The sequence below is a fragment of the Piliocolobus tephrosceles genome, chromosome 1 (assembly GCF_002776525.5).
Source record: "Piliocolobus tephrosceles isolate RC106 chromosome 1, ASM277652v3, whole genome shotgun sequence".
In the NCBI taxonomy this organism is placed as follows: Eukaryota; Metazoa; Chordata; class Mammalia; order Primates; family Cercopithecidae; genus Piliocolobus; species Piliocolobus tephrosceles.
Window position 1 is genome coordinate 39,460,921 of NC_045434.1, and position 24,271 is coordinate 39,485,191.

The 24,271-nt window shown below is 41.9% G+C and overlaps 1 protein-coding gene across 9 annotated transcripts in view; it reads left to right on the plus strand.

The window, feature by feature from the left end:
- The window catches only part of NPL (N-acetylneuraminate pyruvate lyase), a 44,292-nt gene that overhangs the window by 11,467 nt on the left and 8,554 nt on the right, over positions 1–24,271 (plus strand). For all 9 annotated transcript variants that reach the window (XM_023203489.3, XM_023203494.3, XM_023203493.3 and 6 more), the window contains 7 exons: positions 3,197–3,270; positions 9,937–10,024; positions 15,542–15,599; positions 18,150–18,225; positions 20,102–20,194; positions 21,921–22,069; positions 22,197–22,243. In XM_023203489.3, the coding sequence (XP_023059257.1) occupies positions 3,197–3,270; positions 9,937–10,024; positions 15,542–15,599; positions 18,150–18,225; positions 20,102–20,194; positions 21,921–22,069; positions 22,197–22,243 (585 nt within the window). The remainder of the gene's footprint in view (positions 1–3,196; positions 3,271–9,936; positions 10,025–15,541; positions 15,600–18,149; positions 18,226–20,101; positions 20,195–21,920; positions 22,070–22,196; positions 22,244–24,271) is intronic.

The following is a 24,271-nucleotide window of genomic DNA, read 5'->3' on the forward strand; positions in this document are numbered from 1 at the left end:
GGCTGAGATTACAAGTGCCCACCAATACACCTGGCTCATTTTTGCATTTTTGGTAGAGATGAGGTTTCACCATGTTGACCAGCCTGGTCTCAAACTCTTGACCTCAAGTGACCCACCCATCTCAGCCTCCCAAAGTGCTGGGATTACAGGCATGAGCCACCATACCCAACAGCCCTGACATTGTTAGATTTTTCTGGCTTTTCAAATACTCATTTGTTTAAAGAAAAAATATAATGTCAGAGTCAAACACATTTAGAGTTAGCCCCTTTGCAACCTAGATCTCTCTGAAGAGGTCTGGTAGTTCCAAAAGGACTTAAGTCCAAGAACATTTTCTGGATGATGGCCGCCGCCCCCAAAATTCTGCCATTAGTGTCATTCTTGTAGGTTAGAGGCATTTTATAAGAAGCAGCAAACTACTTCCTCCTTTCTTGAAGGGGCAGATAATGCATAACCCATTAGACCTCTAACCCGGAGTGAAATTGTCAGCTGAATAGCCTGTCTCCCAGCAAGACCTGAGGGAGAGAGGTGAGTGTAGGTGGAAGCACTATCCAATGAGGCCATCAAACTGTGAAGTTCATGGAGGAAAAAAGAGCTTCCAGTTTCACATGTTGGCCTAGACCTGCCTAAGTGTGCAGCCAACTCCTTAAAAGAGGATGATACTAGAATAGGGCCAAGCAAACAGTATCGCTCAAGAATATTGGAAGGGTCGGGCACGGTGGCTCACAGTTGTAATCCCAACATTTTGGGAGGCTGAGGCAGGAGGATTGCTTGACCCGAGGAGTTCGAGACCAGTCTAGGCAACATAGTGAGGCCTCATCTCTACCCAAAATTTTAAAGTCAGCTGCACCTGTGGTCCCAGCTACTTGGGAGGCTGAGGCAAGAGAATCACTTGAGCCCAGGAGGTCAAGGCTTATAGTGAGCCACAGTCATACCACTGCACTCCAGCCTGGGTGACAGAGTTAAACCTTGTCTCAAAAAAAAAAAAAAAAAAAAAAAAGTTGGAGGAGGGAAGGAGGATCATAGGGTTTTGTCCTATTTATCTAGATTCAGCTCTTTGATGTCTGCTTTCCAGCCTCCCTAGCTGTCATTTATCAGTCCCTCTTCTGAGCCCCCATACAATTAATTTTTGCCTAAGTCATAGCCTTCATTATATTTTGCTATTTTAATCACATATACTATCTTCTTTACTCAATGTAATAGTGAAATTTCAAACTATTATGCAAGTATGGTGCTAAGCAGCTTGTAAAGGCAGAGCTCATGGTGATTTTATCATTGTAAGTTCCCACATCACCACTCCTTTGCCCAGCCTTTGCTGAACACCTGGGCTGTTCCAGGTGCAGACTGAGGCCAGAAAGGAGCAGTGTTAGGATATGGGGCATGTGCCATAATGAGGGAGTTCGCTCCCCTTATAGGCTTTATAATTGCATTAACACACCTTTTCCCAAGCAGCAGGCTCAGGCCTGCTATTTTTACTCTGAGCTTATTATAGGCATGATTGCCTGTGCATTCTTTGCATTTAGTAGCTTTCCTTTTAACCTCAGAGTCAGCTGTTCTCTAGCTTTCCTCTTTTTGTTCTTATTCCTTTTGACATATACAATTTGATGTCTTTGTTTCCTAGATGCATCAGATTTTTTATTTGTTTGTTTTATTTTTGTTGTTTAGGGAACTACAGTAGATAAAGGTGAAAAGAATGTTAATAAGGCCAAATTTCAATTAGGATTCTCTGGCCCTATGGACAAAAGTGCAGTGGCAGCAAGCAAGCTAGCACTCTGTGTTCTTGGCAGGGTAACCATGGGCACAGTGTAACCATTTAACCCAGGCTTGCTGCACCATTTTCCTTTGGATTTCACTCTTCATTGCCCATCATTCCCCTCCTACATTTTGATTAAGGACAGGTTGCCTAATACAATTTGTGAGTCAGTTCCTAGATTTTGAAATCAGTATGATTTTAAGAGACATTAATCTTAAGCATCAGATCCTTAACAAGGTTAGTGTGCCTCAAATTGCCAAGTGCATGCACATCACACGGGGATCTTGTTAAAATTCAGATTCTAACTGGGCAGGACTGTGTGGGGCTTGGGATTCCACGTGTATAATGAAGTCCCCTGGATGCTGATGCTGCTATTCTGCCTTTGAGAGGCAAAGTGATGACAAAGTTCCTTTCTAACTACTAACCTTGTGCAATATAAAACCAGCAAATACAGATGGGTTTAAGACTCCATGTGTTGGCCGGGCGTGGTGGCTCAAGCCTGTAATCCCAGCACTTTGGGAGGCCGAGACGGGCGGATCACAAGGTCAGGAGTTCGAGACCATCCTGGCTAACACGGTGAAACCCTGTCTCTACTAAAAAATACAAAAAGCTAGCCGGGCGAGGTGGCTGGCACCTGTAGTCCCAGCTACTCGGGAGGCTGAGGCAGGAGAATGGCGTAAACCCGGGAGGCGGAGCTTGCAGTGAGCTGAGATCCTGCCACTGCACTCCAGCCTGGGCGACAGAGCGAGACTCCGTCTCAAAAAAAAAAAAAAAAAAAAAAAAAAAGACTCCACATGTGTAGTCCCAAATATTAAGTGCTAAAATTCTTATAATATTAAGATTGACTCTTCCTGTCTTGTGAGCCTAAGAAATGAATGTTTCCATCCTCTGTAATGACTTCCTAATAATTGATCATGGATAATGGCCTCCAGTGATGAAGACAGACCTAAGTACCCTAAGAGTAGGGTGGGAAAACACAAGAAGGGACAGGCCAGGCATGATGGCTCCTACTTGTAATCCCAGCACTTGGGATCAAATGGCAAATGTTAAGTTCTCATTTAACTAGGTCTCCAACCATCATTCTTCCCCAAAAGGGCAAAAGCGCTGGCCATATGGGCTTTAAAGAGAGAGCGTTGGGCAAAAGATAGTTCCATAACTACTTTTTAAATACTGCTTGTGATGAGGTGTAAGTATAAAGCCTGTGTTGATAACTAGTAGTGTTTTGCTTATAGAAGTGAGGCATACATGGCTGAGTGGAGAAATCACCAGATTCAGGGGTAAAAAAACCCAGGCATTATTTACAGCAGGCTAAGAATTTCACAAATGGAGTGGATTTTTAATAACTATTAGCAAGAGGGAGCAGTTTATATACCTGAGGATTTGTTGAATAATAATCTGAAAAAGACTAAATATGCCATTTTTTTCCATTTTTCCCATGTCTTCTAGAGAAATCAACTTTTCAGTGATTGGTCAGTATGTGGATTATCTTGTGAAAGAACAGGGAGTGAAGAACATTTTTGGTAAGTCAACTTTGGGGATGTTTCTGCATGTCTCCAGCTCAGTCTTTAGAAGGTATATCTCACCTGGTTACCAGCCAAGAGGTCATAGAGTCATGGTGTCACAAGTTATGATGGAGCCTGGTTAAGCTAACTAAAATTTGTGAATTTGTAGACTCACCAATGTTAGACCTACAAAGCACCTTAAGAGATTACCTATTTGATAGTGTGCCAACACTTAAGGTATTATTATTATTATTATTATTTTTTTTTATTATACTTTAAGTTCTAGGGTACATGTGCATAACATGCAGGTTTGTTACATATGTATACTTGTGCCATGTTGGTGTGCTGCACCCATCAACTCATCAGCACCCATCAATTCATCATTTATATCAGGTATAACTCCCCAATGCAATCCCTCCCCCTCCCCCCTCCCCATGATAGGCCCCAGTGTGTGATGTTCCCCTTCCCGAGTCCAAGTGAGCTCATTGTTCAGTTCCCACCTATGAGTGAGAACATGCGGTGTTTGGTTTTCTCTTCTTGTGATAGTTTGCTAAGAATGATGGTTTCCAGCTGCATCCATGTCCCTACAAAGGACGCAAACTCATCCTTTTTTATGGCTGCATAGTATTCCATGGTGTATATGTGCCACATTTTCTTAATCCAGTCTGTCACTGATGGACATTTGGGTTGATTCCAAGTCTTTGCTATTGTGAATAGTGCCGCAATAAACATACGTGTGCATGTGTCTTTGTAGTAGCATAATTTATAATCCTTTGGGTATATACCCAGTAGTGGGATGGCTGGGTCATATGGTACATCTAGTTCTAGATCCTTGAGGAATCGCCATACTGTTTTCCATAATGGTTGAACTAGTTTACAATCCCACCAACAGTGTAAAAGTGTTCCTATTTCTCCACATCCTCTCCAACACCTGTTGTTTCCTGATTTTTTAATGATTGCCATTCTAACTGGTGTGAGATGGTATCTCATTGTGGTTTTGATTTGCATTTCTCTGATGGCCAGTGATGATGAGCATTTTTTCATGTGTCTGTTGGCTGTATGAATGTCTTCTTTTGAGAAATGTCTGTTCATATCCTTTCCCCACTTTTGGATGGGGTTGTTTGTTTTTTTCTTGTATATTTGTTTGAGTTCTTTGTAGATTCTGGAAATTAGCCCTTTGTCAGATGAGTAGATTGCAAAAATTTTCTCCCATTCTGTAGGTTGCCTGTTCACTCTGATGGTAGTTTCTTTTGCTGTGCAGAAGCTCTTTAGTTTAATTAGATCCCATTTGTCAATTTTGGCTTTTGCTGCCGTTGCTTTTGGTGTTTTAGACATGAAGTCCTTGCCCATGCCTATGTCCTGAATGGTACTACCTAGATTTTCTTCTAGGGTTTTTATGGTATTAGGTCTAACATTTAAGTCTCTAATCCATCTTGAATTAATCTTCGTATAAGGAGTAAGGAAAGGATCCAGTTTCAGCTTTCTACTTATGGCTAGCCAATTTTTCCAGCACCATTTATTAAATAGGGAATCCTTTCCCCATTTCTTGTTTTTGTCAGGTTTGTCAAAGATCAGATGGTTGTAGATGTGTGGCATTATTTCTGAAGGCTCCGTTCTGTTCCATTGGTCTATATCTCTGTTTTGGTACCAGTACCATGCTGTTTTGGTTACTGTAGCCTTGTAGTATAGTTTGAAGTCAGGTAGCGTGACGCCTCCGGCTTTGTCCTTTTGACTTAGGATTGTCTTGGCAATGCGGGCTCTTTTTTGGTTCCATATGAACTTTAAAGCAGTTTTTTCCAATTCTGTGAAGAAACTCATTGGTAGCTTGATGGGGATGGCATTGAATCTATAAATAACCTTGGGCACTATGGCCATTTTCATGATATTGATTCTTCCTATCCATGAGCATGGTATGTTCTTCCATTTGTTTGTGTCCTCTTTGATTTCACTGAGCAGTGGTTTGTAGTTCTCCTTGAAGAGGTCCTTTACATCCCTTGTAAGTTGGATTCCTAGGTATTTTATTCTCTTTGAAGCAATTGTGAATGGAAGTTCATTCCTGATTTGGCTCTCTGCTTGTCTGTTACTGGTGTATAAGAATGCTTGTGATTTTTGCACATTAATTTTGTATCCTGAGACTTTGCTGAAGTTGCTTATCAGCTTAAGAAGATTTTGGGCTGAGACGATGGGGTTTTCTAAATACACAATCATGTCATCTGCAAACAGGGACAATTTGACTTCCTCTTTTCCTAACTGAATACCCTTGATTTCTTTCTCTTGCCTGATTGCCCTAGCCAGAACTTCCAACACTATGTTGAATAGGAGTGGTGAGAGAGGGCATCCCTGTCTTGTGCCAGTTTTCAAAGGGAATTTTTCCAGTTTTTGCCCATTCAGTATGATATTAGCTGTGGGTTTGTCATAAATAGCTCTTATTATTTTGAGGTACGTTCCATCAATACCGAATTTGTTGAGCGTTTTTAGCATGAAGGGCTGTTGAATTTTGTCAAAAGCCTTTTCTGCATCTATTGAGATAATCATGTGGTTCTTGTCTTTGGTTCTGTTGATATGCTGGATTACGTTGATTGATTTGCAAATGTTGAACCAGCCTTGCATACCAGGGATGAAGCCCACTTGATCATGGTGGATAAGCTTTTTGATGTGCTGCTGAATCCGGTTTGCCAGTATTTTATTGAGGATTTTTGCATCGATGTTCATCAGGGAGATTGGTCTAAAATTCTCTTTTTTTGTTGTGTCTCTGCCAGGCTTTGGTATCAGGATGATGTTGGCCTCATAAAATGAGTTAGGGAGGATTCCCTCTTTTTCTATTGATTGGAATAGTTTCAGAAGGAATGGTACCAGCTCCTCCTTGTACCTCTGGTAGAATTCAGCTGTGAATCCATCTGGTCCTGGGCTTTTTTTGGTGGGTAGGCTATTAATTGTTGCCTCAATTTCAGAGTCTGCTATTGGTCTATTCAGGGATTCAACTTCTTCCTGGTTTAGTCTTGGGAGAGTGTACGTGTCCAGGAAATTATCCATTTCTTCTCGATTTTCTAGTTGATTTGCGTAGAGGTGTTTATAGTATTCTCTGATGGTAGTTTGTATTTCTGTGGGGTCGGTGGTGATATCCCCTTTATCATTTTTTATTGCGTCTATTTGATTCCTCTCTCTTTTCTTCTTTATTAGCCTTGCTAGCGGTCTGTCAATTTTGTTGATCTTTTCAAAAAACCAACTCCTGGATTCATTGATTTTTTGGAGGGTTTTTTGTGTCTCTATCTCCTTCAGTTCTGCTCTGATCTTAGTTATTTCTTGCCTTCTGCTAGCTTTTGAATGTGTTTGCTCTTGCCTCTCTAGTTCTTTTAATTGTGATGTTAGAGTGTCAATTTTAGATCTTTCCTGCTTTCTCTTGTGGGCATTTAGTGCTATAAATTTCCCTCTACACACTGCTTTAAATGTGTCCCAGAGATTCTGGTATGTTGTATCTTTGTTCTCATTGGATTCAAAGAACATCTTTATTTCTGCTTTCATTTCGTTATGTACCCAGTAGTCATTCAGGAGCAGGTTGTTCAGTTTCCATGTAGTTGAGCGGTTTTGATTGAATTTCTTAGTCCTGAGTTCTAGTTTGATTGCACTGTGGTCAGAGAGACAGTTTGTTATAATTTCTGTTCTTTTACATTTGCTGAGGAGTGCTTTACTTCCAATTATGTGGTCAATTTTGGAATAAGTGTGATGTGGTGCTGAGAAGAATGTATATTCTGTTGACTTGGGGTGGAGAGTTCTATAGATGTCTATTAGGTCCGCTTGGTGCAGAGATGAGTTCAATTCCTGGATATCCTTGTTAACTTTCTGTCTCGTTGATCTGTCTAATGTTGACAGTGGGGTGTTAAAGTCTCCCATTATTATTGTATGGGAGTCTAAGTCTCTTTGTAAGTCTCTAAGGACTTGCTTTATGAATCTGGGTGCTCCTGTATTAGGTGCATATATATTTAGGATAGTTAGCTCTTCCTGTTGGATTGATCCCTTTACCATTATGTAATGGCCTTCTTTGTCTCTTTTGATCTTTGATGGTTTAAAGTCTGTTTTATCAGAGACTAGGATTGCAACCCCTGCTTTTTTTTGTTCTCCATTTGCTTGGTAGATCTTCCTCCATCCTTTTATTTTGAGCCTATGTATGTCTCTGCATGTGAGATGGGTCTCCTGAAGACAGCAGACTGATGGGTCTTGACTCTTTATCCAGTTTGCCAGTCTGTGTCTTTTAATTGGAGCATTTAGTCCATTTACATTTAAGGTTAATATTGTTATGTGTGAACTTGATCCTGCCATTATGATGTTAACTGGTTATTTTGCTCATTAGTTGATGCAGTTTCTTCCTAGGCTCGATGGTCTTTACATTTTGGCATGTTTTTGCAATGGCTGGTACCGGTTGTTCCTTTCCATGTTTAGGGCTTCCTTCAGGGTCTCTTGTAAGGCAGGCCTGGTGGTGACAAAATCTCTAAGCATTTGCTTATCTGTAAATAATTTTATTTAGGTATTATTTTTTATCTCCATTTAGAGATGAAAATATGTGACTCAGATATACTCTAAGTTGCCCCAGGCCTTTCAGCCAAGAAGTGGTAGAATAATAACTAAACCCTCTTAAGTAACAACTAAACCCTCTTTTCTCTTTTATTTATTTATTTAATTTATTTTTGCGATGGAGTCTTGCTGTGTCTCCCCCCCAGGCTGGAATGCAGTGGCGCGATCTCAGCTCACTGCAATTTCCGCCTCCCAAGTTCAAGCGATTCTCCTGCCTCAGCCTCCTGAGTAGCTGGACTATAGGTGCACACCACCACACCTGGCTAATTTTTGTATTTTTAGGAGAGACAGAGTTTTGCCATGTTGGACAGGCTGGTCTCAAACTCCTGACCTCAGGTGATCCACCTGCCTTGGCCTCCCAAAGTACTGGGATTACAGGCGTGGGCCACCGCACCCAGCCTCTTCTCTCTCTTAAGAATGGGCTTTATTCTGTCCTCCCCTGGCCTTTCAAATTGTGAATGGAAGGAATACTGTAAAGGTAGCACACAAAGAAATCACAGGACTAGCAGTTATCCCCTTTTATTTCATAGAAAGTGAAAGTTTAAAAAAATTAGATCTTGAACATTTTAAGCCTGACAACTACATTTACCTGCGATTGGGCTGTCCCTTGAGTGGTGTTCTGGGCTTTCGGACCCTTGAATGCATTTTTATTCTGAGAACACTACACCTTGGCCCTGACCTATTGCTCTGCCAACAGGAGCCCCTCTAGAGCCAGAGGTACCTGGTCATAATAATCAGAGCAGATTAAAACTTGTGTGAAAAAGTGTCCTGGGCCACATGTCAAAACCGAGACCTGATTACAAAACCACTTAATGTCCCTCTACAGCACTAAGTCATAGTGGAGAAGGCAGATTCTTACTCCACAAAGGGCAGTAGATCTCCCCTGGGTATGAGGAAAAAGCAGGAACATCCCTATGACCAGAGCACACTTGAAGTCAAGACCCCAAAGGAGTGGTTAAAAATACTTTCCGACTCCCCTCCCCTGCCTCCCGAACCTCTCCTCTTCCAGCCCAGTGCTGAGTACTTAGAGATCCAGAGTGCCACCATATGCATGAGACCTCAGTAATATATCCTACTGCCATAGGCATCTTTCTGTGATCCATTAAGAAATGACTGTAGTAGGCCGGGTGCAGTGGCTCACGCCAGTAGTCCCAGCACTTTGGGAGACTGAGGCAGGCGGATCACCTGTGGTCAGGAGTTCAAGACCAGCCTGCCCAACATGGCAAAACCCCATCTCTACTAAATATACAAAAAACTAGCTGGGCATGGTGGTAAGTGCCTGTAATCCCAGCTACTCAGGAGGCTGAGGCAGGAGAATCACTTGAACCTGGGAGGCAGAGGTTGCAGTCAGCCAAGATCACGCCACTGCACTACAGCCTGGGCGACAAGAGCAAAACTCTGTCTCAAAAAAATAAAATAAAAAAGAAATGATTGTAGTAGAAGGAAAAGAGGAAAGAGGATGAGTTTTGGAATCACACAACTCTGGATTCAAACTTAAATTATTTACTATTTCAGACGTTATCTTTTCATCTGTAAATGAGAAAAATAATTTCTACTTTGCTGGGTTGTTAGAGTAGGTGGATATGTAAGAGCACTTGGTATAAGAAATATTAATATCCTTTGTGCTTTTTTATGAAATATTTATTTAAAAAACAAGTTGTCCTAGAGCACTACCATCATGTCCAACTATAAATGGAGATAGTTTGAGATCTGTAGTATATAAAAGTACCCGTATGAGTAACTCCCACTTATCTGACATCCTGGTACTGGATGGCGTTGATTTCTCTGCCATTCAAGCCCAGATATAAAACTGGGTAGTGTGTTTGGAGATTGATGTAAAATGTGGGCAGTCATCTCTGTCTTTATTTAAAGTATTTGCTGACTGTCCCTAATATCAAGGTCAGATTTATAATTACAAGTCACAGTTAACCTTCCCACTGCCTTTGACAAGGTGAAAGTGGAAAAAAGATGGAGCCTGAAGTGAAAATGGAAACATGGCATTTTCCCCTCCTGACCATCCTCAGTGCAGCAGTTTGTGACCCTGCACTTTTGGACTCGGGGTTGGAGGAGCAGAGGTGCTCCTTGGTCCCACTGACTTACTCTTTGTTTGAACAGTGAATGGTACAACGGGAGAAGGCCTGTCCCTGAGCATCTCAGAGCGTCGCCAGGTCGCAGAGGAGTGGGTGACAAAAGGGAAGGACAAGTAAGTGGCTGCATGAGGATAAAAATGCCCTTTGGCCACAGCTGTATTAAGTGAGCCTCTTCCCCAGAGGATACACCCTCCCTGCTTTCTGATCAGAGCCAGGGCTTAAGGTCTGCTGGTGGGAAGATGAGCAGGGCCCCAGGGATCCTGGCTTCTTGGAGAGGAGCCCCCTCCCTTTCTGTGCAGAAGGGCAGCCAGAGTGCTAGACACACCTGCCGCCCAGAGGTTCTGTTGGGAAACTGCTTACCTGTCTACAGGGCCAATCTCTTCACAGTTACCCGTCCTTGGGCTGAAGGATAAGAGGGGAGGGTGGTAATGGACTCTGGCTGGTCACCTGGCTCTTCCACTGAGCAACTCACACCCCTTCCCTTCTCGGCATGAGTGCCTGATGCTTGTATTGGCCCACTTCTCCTTACAGGTCTCTATGCATCCGACTCAACATGCTCTTTTATGGTGCTTCCTCTTGTGCTGTTGGAGGACTTTCTGTAGTCCATAAACTTCTGTGCAGTGATATATTTTTGTAACACCCAATTCATGCCATGGTTGAACAAACAGGATAGTATCAGTTCCAAAAGCACTTCCAGTTAACTAAGTTTGTTTTTTTGAGTTGGAGCTCACTCTGTTACCCAGGCTGGAGTGCAGTGGTGCGATCTTGGCTCACCGCAACCTCTACCTCCCGGCTTCAAGCAATTCTCCTGCCTCAGCCGAGTACTTGGGACTATAGGCACATGCCACCGTGCCTGGCTAATTTTTTGTATTTTTAGTAGAAATGGGATTTCACTGTGTTAGCCAGGATGGTCTCCATCTCCTGACCTCGTGATCCACCCCTCTCGGCCTCCCAAAGTGCTAGGATTACAGGCGTGAGCCACCGTGCCCAGCCAACTAAGTTTTATTGATTTTCTGTTATGTTGTTATATGTTATGTACTGTACTAGGCACTAGAAGTATAAAGTAAGGACTCTGCCTTCAGGTTGCTGACCATCTGGTAGGGATGTTAGATCATGAAAACTAACACCCCAACCCTTCTGATGAATGTATAAACAAAAAGGGAGTAATTGATGTTGTCTTAGGTGGAGGTAAAAGATTAGAGGAAAGTTCCAAGTGAGCAGAGGTGGTCAGCATGAAGCCCATAGTGTCCCTGGGAATCCTTAATGGCTTCAGGGCACCTCCAGTACCTGAAATTATGTGCCAAATTTGAGTGCATATCCACAGAACCATTTTCTGGTGAGCCATCAGCTTTCAGTTAATTTTTTCAGATCTAGGGTCCAAAAAGATTAAGAACAATGGGCAGAGTATGAAAACAGGAGGGCTAAGGGCACACATTAAGAACAGTACCAAAAATGAGGAACAGGGAAAGTAGGCAGAGACAGAAAGCCCTCAGAGGGTAGGAGGCCAGTCAGGAGTGAGTCCTGTCACTGCAGCCAGGAAGAAGAATGATTTCAGAGACTGCCAGTGGAGCAGGGGCCATAGAGCCCAACTGCCTGAGTTTGAGACCCAGCTCTGCTTTTTATTAGCTCTCGGAACTCAGGCATATCACCTAACTTCTGTGTGCTTCTCATCCCTAAGATAGAAGTAATAACAGTACCTCATTTATGAGGTTGTAGTGAGGATTAGAACAGTGCCTGGCAGACACAGTTCACAAAACACATTCACACTAATGTAAGAATTCATTGTAACTATTTGCAGTAGATGCTATGTTCATTATAACATTTGTTATAATAACTATTAGATGCCATGAAAGTCAGCACAGGAAAAACTGAGAAGACCACTAGGTTTGACACATCATAGGAAGTCATTGATGACCTCTAAAAGAGCAGGGCCAGTCAGGTTATTGCAGAGAAGCCAGACTACAGTGAGTTACAGAATGCAACAGACATCTGCAAGTGGGGGCAGTGAGTGCAGCTGATCCTCACAAAAAGTTTTCTGGGAAAGGGAAGGAGAGATGGAGTAATACATTAGGAAGGAAGGAATAGGCAAGATTGAAAGAAGCATAGTTTTGTTAAGTGGAAAAATGTTGAGCATGTTTCTATGCTGAAAGGACACTGCCATGGGAGAAGAGATTAAAGATACAGAAAAGACCGGTAAACCTTGGCTGGGTACAGTGGCTCATGCCTGTAATCCCAGCACTTTGGGAGACCAAGGCAGACGGATTGCTTAAGCCCAGGAGATCAGGACCAGCCTGGGCAACATATGGAGACCCTGTCTCTACAAAAAATAAAAAAAAATAATTAGCCGGGCATAGTGGTATGCCCCTGTGGTCCCAGCCACTTGGAGGCTGAGGCAGGAGGATCACTTGAGCCCAGGGGGACAGAGGTTGCTGTGAGCCAAAATCACACTACTGCACTCCAGCCTGCGTGACAGAGCAAAACCCTTCTTTCAAAAAAAAAAAAAAAAAGTGGTGAATTGATACCTTTGATGGAAGGTCTTAGATAGGAGGTTTTGGCTAGGGATTTGAAATGCAGATGCTCCTCCACTGGTGATAGGATTATGTCCTGATGAATTGATCAGAAATTGATTCAGCTTACAATTTACGTTGAGTTTTAAAGACATAACCCTGTCATAAGTGAGGGAGTGTAATGATACTTTCACACCATTGTAAGGTCAAACCATCATAAGCTGGGGACCATCCACACAACCCAAAGTAGACAGAGTAGCTTTAGAAGACAGCTGAAGGCCTGGCACAGTGGCTCATACCTGTAATCCCAGCACTTTGTGAGGCTGAGGTAGGCAGATCACCTGAGGTCAGGAGATTGAGACCAACCTGGCCAACATGGCGAAACCCCATCTCTACTAAAAATACAAAAATTAGCTGGGCGTGGTGGCAGGCACCTGTAATCCCAACTAATCAGGAGGCTGAGGCAGGAGAATCACTTGTACCCTGGAGGTGGAGGTTGCAGTGAGCTGAGATCGTACCACTGCACTCTAGCCTGGATGACAGAAGCAAATGGTGATGTAGCCCCGTGCACAGGTGGAGAGGAGGAAGGGTAAGGGAGTTTGTGAAAGCTTCTTCATCTTTGGTGTCTGGGACTCTAGGACATCTGCTCAGAACAAGGAGTTGGGTAGAATTTAGAGCTTGACAGGAATAGTCAAGATTTGGAGTAGCCACTCCAGATAAATGAGTCATGACAGCCAGAAGGCTTGTTGGAACCTCCTCCTGGATTGGGAGATTACTAGGAAATTTGTATTTTAAATTTCCAACAGTGATAGCTGTGCCTAGCAGCCCAGGAGAAAGAGGAAAAGCGAATGGATGATTGGCTTCACCTAAGCCAAGAGAAAGGGGTAGTGAAGGAAGGGGTCTTGCAATAAAACTGCTGGTGAGAGTTCAACAGGTCAGTCAGCCCTCCTTTTTCCATTCAGAAGTCTTCTGTTATCCTTTAAAAATATAAAGCTGATCATGTCACTTCCCAGCTAGGTCCTGTTTTACCTAAGACATAGCTAGCCAAGAACCCCTGGAGGACTCAGTGATTGGGCCTAAACAGGAATGTGGTGTCTCTGCCTCATGAGGGCATGTGTTTATTCAAGGTCCTTCAGAAGACTCACTGGGATGACTGCATTCACAGCTGAACATTATTAATCCCACTTTGAGAAGACCATTCTCACTGTGGCCTCTCTCCAGCTGGGAACATGGAGTACCCCCAAAAATGAACATCAGGGTGTCAGAGCAAATATCCCCTTTTGGCCAAATTCTGAGGAGATTTGCAAAATAGGAAATTGCTTTTTATTGTGAATTCACTTCTCACAGGACTAGTTCCTGGTTGTATTCTTTGAGGAAACTCTTTATTTTTATCTCCAACCAAAAATATCTCAGTATCATACCTATCTTCATGCACATATACCACCAAACACAGCACCTAAAACAATGCTTAACCAAAATAAGTACTCATGTATTGTTCAATCAGTTATTGCTTTTCAGGTTCTGCTTGGTTGAACCTTAAATTCTATTCCTTGAACATATTTTAAAATCCCTAATGATTCTTTACTGTTCTCTATATTTTGCAGCATTAAAAGGCTCTATTCTTTTCTTTTCTTTTCTTTTTTGTTCTCCCAAACTTGTTTTTTTTCTTTAAGTCTCTATTCTTAAGGCTTAACAGTAATAACTGCTAATATTTATAAAGCATTTACTATGTCATGTACCATGCTGTGTTTTACTTGCATGAACTCACATAATCCTTACAATAGCCCTGTGAGACAGGTAATGTTATTATCTGAATTATTACAGGAAGTTGAAGTGTAAAGATGTTAAGTGCCTTTCTGAGGAGTTCACAGCTGGTTCGTAACAGTCAGGATTCAAGCTCAAGACTCTAACTCTGGGATATAAGTTCTTAACAGCTATGTTGCACCACCTCCCAATTAGATTTCTTCCCTAGTGCTTGATTCACCATTGGCATCTTGATTTTTTTAAATTTACATTTGATCTAAGTCAACAAATATTAGCCAATGCCAGATATATGCAAAGCACTTTTATATGAATATATGCAATATCATTTACGTACAAAAATCATATGTAATATCTAACACATAAATTGATTCTAAACATGATTAAACTAGATCATTTACTTCCATTAGAATTTATTTGTTATTTATTTTGTTTTTATTTTTAATTATTTTTTGAGACATGGTCTTGTTCTGTTGCCCATCCTGGTGTGCAGTGGCATGATCTTGGCTTACTGCAGCCTCCACCTCCTGGGCTCAGGTGATTCTCCCACCTCAGCCCCCAAGTAGCCAGGACTACAGGCACACACCACCACACTTGGCTAATTTTTTGTATTTTGGGTAGAGATGGGGTTTTGCCATGTTGCCCAGGCTGGTCTTGAACTCCTGACCTCAAGTAGTTCGCCCACCTCAGCCTCCCAAAGTGCTGGGATTGTAAGTATGAGACACTGCACCCAACCTAGAATTGATTTTTAAATTTTGTGTCTTTTATCACAACTTGGAAATGTTTTAGGTGAGCATGTATATAAGATTAATTTCTACAGACTCCAATTTAAGATAATGGGCATGGACTAAATTATCTCTGTGATCCTCTGCCTCTACTTAATGAGAGATGAATCCCATTTACGTACACGTTTAACAGTTTTCAGCATATATTCCTGCTGTTAGTGATATGAAACCTCCATTATACTGAATGAACATACCACCTTCCCACTGGCTCTAAATGAAGGCATTGCAGAAATGGCTGTATTCCTACAGAAAGGAAGAAATGGAATACCATTTTAACCTTGCCTTTAAATACCTCCTCTGGGGCTGAATATTCTCTGCTGTGAAATCAGAATCATCCTAGACACGGTCAAATCACAACCAACCTCTCAGTAACATAACAAGACTTTGATATCAATGACCTATGTTAAAAAGATCACCATAAGCCCCTTTAGGTAGATTAAATATATTGCTATAGAACTTAATAAGTGAGATTAATAAGGTGTCAGTTAACTGCTAAAACCAGCACAAACCAGGATAGTGTAGCCCTTCTGCATGCCTCTAAACTCTAAGCGATGCAGCAGTGTTTTTTCTTTTGTAGGCTGGATCAGGTGGTAATTCACGTAGGAGCACTGAGCTTGAAGGAGTCACAGGAACTGGTATGTATGCAGCTCCATCTGGGAGAGACCACTCAAGGGGCCTCAATTTTTATGCTGCAGTTAAAATCAGTACTATATTTGCTATGTAGTGGATGGTGTGCCTGAAGAGATAAGGTGTGGGATCTCAGGGGCTCACTGCCTAGAAGCAGGCAATGAGCCATGAAGAAAGGATTGTAGCTCTAGATGATGATGACTATAGGATAGGAGATGGAGGCACCTTCCTCCAAGGAGAGTAAGGATGGATGCAGCTGTAGCTGAGTTTGCAGGTAAGGAGCAGAACTGAGCCAATTTCAATTTTCTCTGAGAAGTAGAAGGCAGTGCCATCTGCAGGGCACAGATGGACAAAGCATAGAGTAAAGACTTGAAGAATGGCAAATGCGAATTCTGCATTGGAGAAAGGGGGAGGGAGCTAAAACACAAAAGGATTGCTTGGTGGTACTGAAGACCAACTTAAGTTGTAAGTTATAAATTTGTCATACCACCCTTCAGCACAGTTGTGGAATTTTTTTTTTTTTTCTGGGTACACTCTTTAGCCAGAATAGAGGAACAAGAACACAGACAATCGGATTGCTCCAGCTTTAGGGATTAGCAGGTTAGGTGGAGCAGAAACAAGACAGGAAGGGGTTAAATTTCCTGGCAGAAAAGCAGGTGGTGTGGTGATTCTGTGGCCTGGGTGAATTGGTTAAGAAAAGAAGGCACACACTTTGGGAGGCCCTAGGCAGGCGGATCACGAGGTCAGGAGTTTGAGACCAGCCTGACCAACATGGTGAAACCTTGTCTCTACTAAAAATACAAAAAGTAGCTGGGCATGGTGGTGGGCACCTGTAACCCCAGCTACTCAGGAGGCTGAGGCAGGAGAATTGCTTGAACCCAGGAGGCGGAGGTTGCAGTGAGCTGAGGTCGTGCCATTGTACTCCAGTCTGGGCAACAGAGCGAGACTCCATCTCAAAAAAAAAACACAAAGATGTTCAAAATTGTTTATCAGAAGGCTCTGTACCTGGACTGCTACAAATTAACCAAGTTTCCAGAACTTAGATATATGACTTTTTCTGGCCCAGCTTCTTCTGAATGGGTTTTGCTTGTTTTGGCTATTTGGATTTAGAAATGGGATATGTAATATACTTGCAAAAAATTGCAATTTAGTGCCTTAGCAAGATGCAAAGGAAGATCTATCATTAGCCATAAAAAGTGTGGAATCAGAATTTAGAGACTTGAATTATTCCTCTTACATTTGATTTGCTTCTCTTACAAAAGGTTTTTCAACTAAGGCAGTATGGTGTAGGGTATATTTTTCTTTTTTTTATCTTTTCAATTGCTTCTTTTCCAATGTATAATACAAATTTTAAAATATTATCATGTAATGATACGAATGACAGTATCATCCATTGGGCTGAACACCCAAATAGTATAGAAGTAATCTTGGAATGAATAATCCTCTGGAATAGGGATAATCTCCTGGTACAGGGGTAGTCTTGCCAAAGAGACAATAACATTGGCATCTTCTTAGCCATAACTCTTTATTGGATGATGCTTGAATGGACACTGCCATCAACTCTCTTAAGTGTTTCCTCTTTCCTTGCTTTCAGCTAAGGTTACTCTTCTGCTCTTTTTCTAAACAGAATACTAATCAAATGATTTAAATATATCACATTCTGATCCTGTGTTAGTGAAATTATTCCCAGTGCCTTAATTTGGCTATATTCCAGTCTTCTCCTTTTAACTATTCTAGTTTACTTCTGCAGAAAGATAATCACGTCTATTAGATATAGATATTACGAGTCAAAGTCTCAGAAGGAAGCCCTTTTCCCTTTTTAGAGAGTAGGGCATGTTCCGAAACAACCAACAAGCGTCTGCTGGTTCCTTGCTATGTGCCAGGCATCATGATTGACCTGGACTCAAGGGTAAGCAAGATCTGAGCCCTGCCCTGAGGGACTTACACTTTAGTTGGAGGACAGTCACCATACACAACTGCCTTACAACCTGGTAGGTTTAGGTATTTTACTTGAAATAGATACATAGTGTTATAAGGGTCCAGCAAGAGGAATGTTACTTTTTTCTGGAGGAATTTGAGAAAATATCAGAAATATGTGGCAAAGTATCTTCTGTGATGCATATAATCTTTTCCTTTTCAGCATGTCTCAACTGCATTCCCAATCTAATATAAATTTTTAAATATGACTGTCACGTCATTGGACAGAAAAGACAGTATCAGCAATGGGCTAAACAGAAGAGAAATTACATCAGCAGATATCTCGAGTAACAGTTACAACTTATCAAAATGAACCACTTACGTCTCCTTAGCAAGGTTTTTTGTACTGACAAAATATGAAGTATAAGATTAAGTGCACAGCTCACCTTCATCAAGGAGCTCTACTTTGCAACCTGGGATTTTCCTGGCAATGACATTCATTACATTTGGTTAATTTTCCCACTCTCCAGTGGTACATCAGTTGGCAAATTTGAAGAGCTTGTTACTGATCTTAGTATCTAAGCTATAGGTGACTGTAGTAAATCACTTGTTCTAATATGGTCTTCTTTCTTCCTTTAAAGGCCCAACATGCAGCAGAAATAGGAGCTGATGGCATCGCTGTCATTGCACCATTCTTCCTCAAGCCATGGACCAAAGGTAAGTAGATAGGGCTGAATGCATGGCACCTCACGTGGTCCACTTCTTGCCTCCATTCAAAATGGTTATATTTAGTTTGTGAAAGTAAAGCACTAGAGATTGGAGGCTTAAAGTTGCAATGGTACAGTGGTTCTCTGAAATATTTGCTCTCCCTGGATCCATAAAAGGGACTGCATTAAAGTACTTCAGTTCTTTTGCCCAGTAATCGATCTGATTGGGTCATCTGCTGAGCCCCTGTTGATGGATAGATGCCTATGTTTGGGTCAAGTGTCTGCTCCTGGACCAGTGAGTTGCATAGGGTGTCAGTTACATGGCAAAGCATGGGACCATTTTTCTTAGAAGAATATAAGTGATGGGCATTTTGAGACTACACATCCTATTCAAGGTTGAGTGAATGATGAATTTTAAGAGATTTCACAGAAATATTCATTGCCTTCCAAAATACAAAAGTATTGCTTTCTCTTTCTCTACTGTCTTCTCTGTGGAAACTATTTATGGTGTCTAAGTATACCAAGTCTTTTTAATCCTTTTTGATTAGCAAAAAAAGAAGTATAAATTTTAGAAGGATAAAAACAGACACTATTTGCCTACATGATTAAATAAATCCATAATTAAATGCATAATAGGTCTAAATCGTCATGAAATATCACCTATTATTGATACATAGAAAATAATTCATGTAAGTAAGCAATTTAATATTTATAAATTGCGAGTTTAAAATGAACAATTTTAAAGTTTTTAAAATTTTTTAAATTGTTCTTTAGAGATGAGGTCTTGCTCTATTGCCCAGGCTGCAGTACAGTGGCATGATCATAGCTCACTGCAGCCTCGAACTCCTGGGCTCAAGCAACCCTCCTCCATTGGCCTCTCAACTAGCTGGAACTTACAGGCACGTACCACCATGCCAAGCTAATTTTTAAAGTAATTTTTGTGGGGACGAGATGTTGGTATGTTGCCTAAGACGATCTTGAATTCTTGGCCTTTATCCTCCTGCCTAAGCCTCCCAAAGTGCTGGGATTACAGGCATGAGCCACTGTGTCCAGCCCAACATTTAAAAATTTTTTCACATGGCTTTACAAATTTTTACATGAATATATTTCCTAAAAGGAAAAATAATGTATACATAATAATTTGTCAGAAATATTATCATAGACTGAATACACATCGTAACAGTATTCGGATGACATATATAAAATTATCCTGTTACCCAGTGGCATCCAAAGCATTGGAGTGCTGCTGGACCTATCATCTGCATAGCATTGCAGGCGAAGCTCACACGAGATGATGCAGGAAACGCCACTTCCTCAGCAAACCAGAGTGTGCTCTCTTTTGATGTATCCGGATTTCTCCCCAAAGGGAAAAGTACCAAATTTTGCTGGAATTCTTGCAAAATGTGCCACTACTCCTATAACTTCCCTCTTGAAGCAGATGTTGTTTATCTTTTTGTTACAGGGTTTTCTCAGTTAAAGTCTTATTATTGTCCTATAGTAGTCTCTGTTGTTTACTGTCCACACTTAGCCTTTTTGGGGTAAGAAGACAAGAGTCTCATGTGATGGACTTATGTTTTTCATCATCATCTCTTAATATATGGGAAGGTTTTCATCAATTTTTTAATAGAGTTTAGTATGGTAGGAGAATAATCATCTTATTTTGGGCTTTCTACAGAAGGAAAATAAAACTTGAAGGAAGTGAGTTGCAAAAACATTGCAGTAGCAGTAGCAGGGATGGTAAGAGTGGTTGAGAATTTGAGGCTTCTGAGAAATATGGTTGTGTTTCATCAGATGATTCTTTTTTTTTTTTTTTTTTTTTTTTTTTACCAGGGAAAGCCACTGTTTTACACCTGTTCTCACCATGACTGTTCCTGCTGTTCTTTCAGATATCCTGATTAATTTCCTAAAGGAAGTGGCTGCTGCTGCCCCTGCCCTGCCATTTTATTACTATCACATTCCTGCCTTGACAGGGGTAAAGAGTAAGTACGGCTTCTTTTGATATTTCTTTCCTTCCAACTCTCACATTTTACCCTATTATGCTAAGAAACTCCACTCCATCCCACCCTACCCCATGCCACAAAAGCATACCACCACTGACTGGGCAGTTCCAGTTGCTTCTAAATGTCACTCTAAAGTCCCAGCCCTTATCAATCATTCACACTGCTGTAAAATGGAAGTTGTTAGGTATGAAAGGAAATCTGATCTCTGGGCACTTGTAGCACATACTTTTCGTCTTTACCACACACACCCCTTCTTCTTATTGAGAAGACATGAGTCTGTAAGCCTCACTAGGAGAGGAGTGTGTCTACCTTGAACCTATTGTATTCTTAGTGCCTATAGCACATAGGAAAGTCCTCTGATCTCTTCTGACTTCTCTTCTAGCTTTTCTTTTGTTATTACTGTATTTCTCCAGAGAGAAGAGTTTTACAATTAGCTGAAATTTCTTAGATTATTTTAAAAATCCCACTCTTTTCTAAATTCCATTAGAGGAAAAATGGAGGCTGTACTTTATAAACATTCTGAAGGGAAAAAAAAAACAAAACTGCTTTTCCTATTCTCTACTTTCATACTTAGCACTCAACGCAAAACATTTTACCTCTGGCCACCAAAATGTGTGTGGGCATTTCTCCCCACCAACAACCAATTCTTCATCAGAGACGAACTGGGTGTCCTCTAATTGGATTCAGTTCTGACACTGGCTATTGGAGTTAGCATTGAATCCCACAGGTTAAGGGCTTAGTCCCACAGTACTGCCCCCGCTTCAATGCCAGTCTCAAGTCCCAGGTTGTGGCCTGTACTTCCTACCAGCTGGCTATAAATCAGGGTTCCAATTACCCCCTCCTTGGGTTCAATTAATGTGCTACAGCAGTTCGCAGAACTCAAACACTTTACTTACTATTGCTCATTTATTACAAAGGAAACAGATAACCAGAAGAAGAGATGCATAGGGTAAGATATGTGTGAAGGGGCATGGAGTTTCATGCCCTCTCTGAACAAGCCATCCTCCAGGCACCTTCATGTGTTCAGCAACACAGAGTCCCTGTCCTTTTGAGTTTTTGTGGGGGCTTTATTATGTAGGCATGATTGAGTACATTATTGGCCATGGGTGATCGACTCAATCTTTAGCCCCACTCTCCTCCCCATAGGCCAAGCGTGTGACTGAAAGTTCCAACCCTCTTAAGTACATGGTTGGTTCCCCTGGCAACCAGCCCTCATCCTGAGGCTATCTAGGAGATCTAGTCATCAGTAAACTTTGTAGCATACAGAAATATACATATCACTTTGGAGATTCCAAGGAGTTTAGGAGATTTGTGTCAGATGCTCCTATCTCTCAGGAAATTACAAAGGTCTTGGGAACTCTGTGTCAGGAATAAGGGTCAAAGACCAAGTGTTAGAATAAAATACTCTCCTAGCACCCCTGTCTACAAGGGTTTTAGGTACTTTGTCTCAGGAACCAGGGACTAAGACCAAATATATATTTACACTTCACAAATATCCATCTACTGCCTTCAAGGAATGGGAAGTTTAGGATTATAATTGGACAAGTACATAGGAGCTGCTAGTCAGGGAGAAGTGCTTATGCCTAGTCTGCAGTCAGTTCTGGCTGACAGCAGCTTGTGGCAGCTCACTGCAGATGCGTGGCACTATATAAGATGTTATTTCCTGGAGATGTGCAGATTGATGAGGTCTTATTATTTTGAGCAGTTCGTGCTGAGGAGTTGTTGGACGGGATTCAGGATAAGATCCCCACCTTCCAAGGGCTGAAATTCAGTGATACAGATCTCTTAGACTTCGGGCAATGTGTTGACCAGAATCGCCAGCAACAGTTTGCTTTCCTTTTTGGGGTGGATGAGGTAAGTCACCCCCTAGCATGTTGCAGCAGGTCAGTTCCCTCCAAAACAATTTGTGTAGCTATTTATATAGTAGCATCTCTTTTCTTTCTCTTTTTTATAAAAGTGAATATCCTTTGTTTCTGATTAGCAACTGCTGAGTGCTCTGGTGATGGGAGCAACTGGAGCAGTGGGCAGGTAAGCATGACTCATTTCTTCCCAATGATTATAAAGTCCCCCATAAAGGCATTCATCACCAAAGTAGCTGTATTTCTTTGTTGTTGTTGTTGTTGAGACAGAATCTTGCTCAGCTGTCCAGGCTGGAGTGCAGTGGTGTGATCTCGGCTCACTGCAAGCTCCACCTCCCAAGTTCATGCCATTCTTCTGCCTCAGCCTCCCGAGTTGCTGGGACTACAGGCGCCCGCCACCATGCCCGGCTAATTTTTTGTAATTTTTTAGTAGAGACGGGGTTTCACCGCGTTAGCCAGGATGGTCTCGATCTCCTGATCTCGTGATCTGCCCACCTCGGCCTCCCAAAGTGCTGGGATTACAGGCATGAGCCACCGTGCCCGGCCCAAGTAGCTGTATTTCTTACATGTGTATCCTTTCTAATAGAAGTTTCCTTTCTTTTCCACATTTTTCCAGTGAAAGGGAATTAAATAGTGCTTAGTTGTTTGTTAGAAATTCAGTCATTGGGCTGGGCATGGTGGCTCACACCTGTAATCCCAGCACTTTGGGAGGCCAAGGTAGGCGGATCACTTGAGGTCAGGAATTCTAAACCAGCCTGGCCAACATGGTGAAACCCCCTCTCTACTAAAACTTTTTAAAAATGGGCCGGATGCAGTGGCTCATGCCTGTAATCCCAACACTTTGGGAGGCTGAGGCAGGTGAATCACAAGGTCACCAGTTTGAGATCAGCCTGGTGAAACCCTGTCTCTAGTAAAAATACAAAAATTAGCTGCCTGTAATCCCAGCTACTTGGGAGGCTGAGGCAGGAGAATTGCTTGAAACTGGAAGGCGGAGGTTGCAGTGAGCCAAGATCGCACCACTGCACTCTAGCCTGGGCAACAAGAGCGAAACTCTGTCTTAAAAAAAAAAAAAAAGAAGCCAGATACGGTGGCAGGCACCTGTGATCCCAGCTACTTGGGACCTGAGGCATGAGAATCACTTGAACCCAGGAGACAGAGGTTGCAGTGAGCTGAGATCAAGCCACTGCACTCCAGCCTGGGTGACAGAGCAAGACTCCATCTCAAAAAAAAGAAAAAGGATAAAAAAGAAATTCAGTCATTGTTTAGAAGCATCTGTTGCAGTTAGAGGTGAGACACATGAGCACATGAATTGAGCACACGCACAGGGCTAGACCTTAGCGGGAACTGACGCTTAGTGCTATAGACCCTGGTAACCAGTGTCTCAAGGATGGACTCACACTTTGTGAGTTCTATCTTTGTCGGAAATTATTTGGTTACAAGTAACAGAAACCCATTTAAACTACCTTATGTACAAGAAGACACGTTATTATAAAATTCTGGGAAACCACATAGAGCCCAAGAGGAGGATGTAAAACCAGGCCTCAGAGAAGATGAAAGCCAAGAACTGCAGAATCTCAACAGCCAAGGTAGATTATCTTCCATATGTGGTTTTTTGGAGAGACTCACCACTACATCTTTCTGCACATCTCTTTATTTCTCTTCTCTCTCTCTGTATCCAAATGGGCTTTCTCTGCTTCAGCATGCACATGGCCAATCATGGCTGCGTGGCATTTTGGGACATCATTAGATAGCACTGCCTAGGCAAGTGTCCATGTCAGGTCCAACCAGAATCATGTGGCCCAATGCCTACTTAGCAAAAGACAGGCAATTCAATTAGCATGTCCACTGCACATGTTAACTTAATTCATTAGAATATGTTTCCAAGCAGATTGAATTAAATGTTTGCATTAACTGAAAGGTACCAGGGGAGCAAAATAACATTTATAACATGTCTTGGTGAGCCTGGCTGTGAGGAAGAGTGACTGAGTTGAATAATATAAATGGCTTGTTCACCAAGCCAAGATGGCCTATGACAGCCATTGTAACTACAGGGCTATTTCTACTGAGGAAATTTGAATGTTGTATTTGCTGACCACGTGTGTTAATTCATTCTCACATTGCTATAAAGAAATAACTGAGAAATATATAAGAAAAGAGGTTTAATTGGCTCACAGTTCTGCAGGCTGTGCAGGAAGCA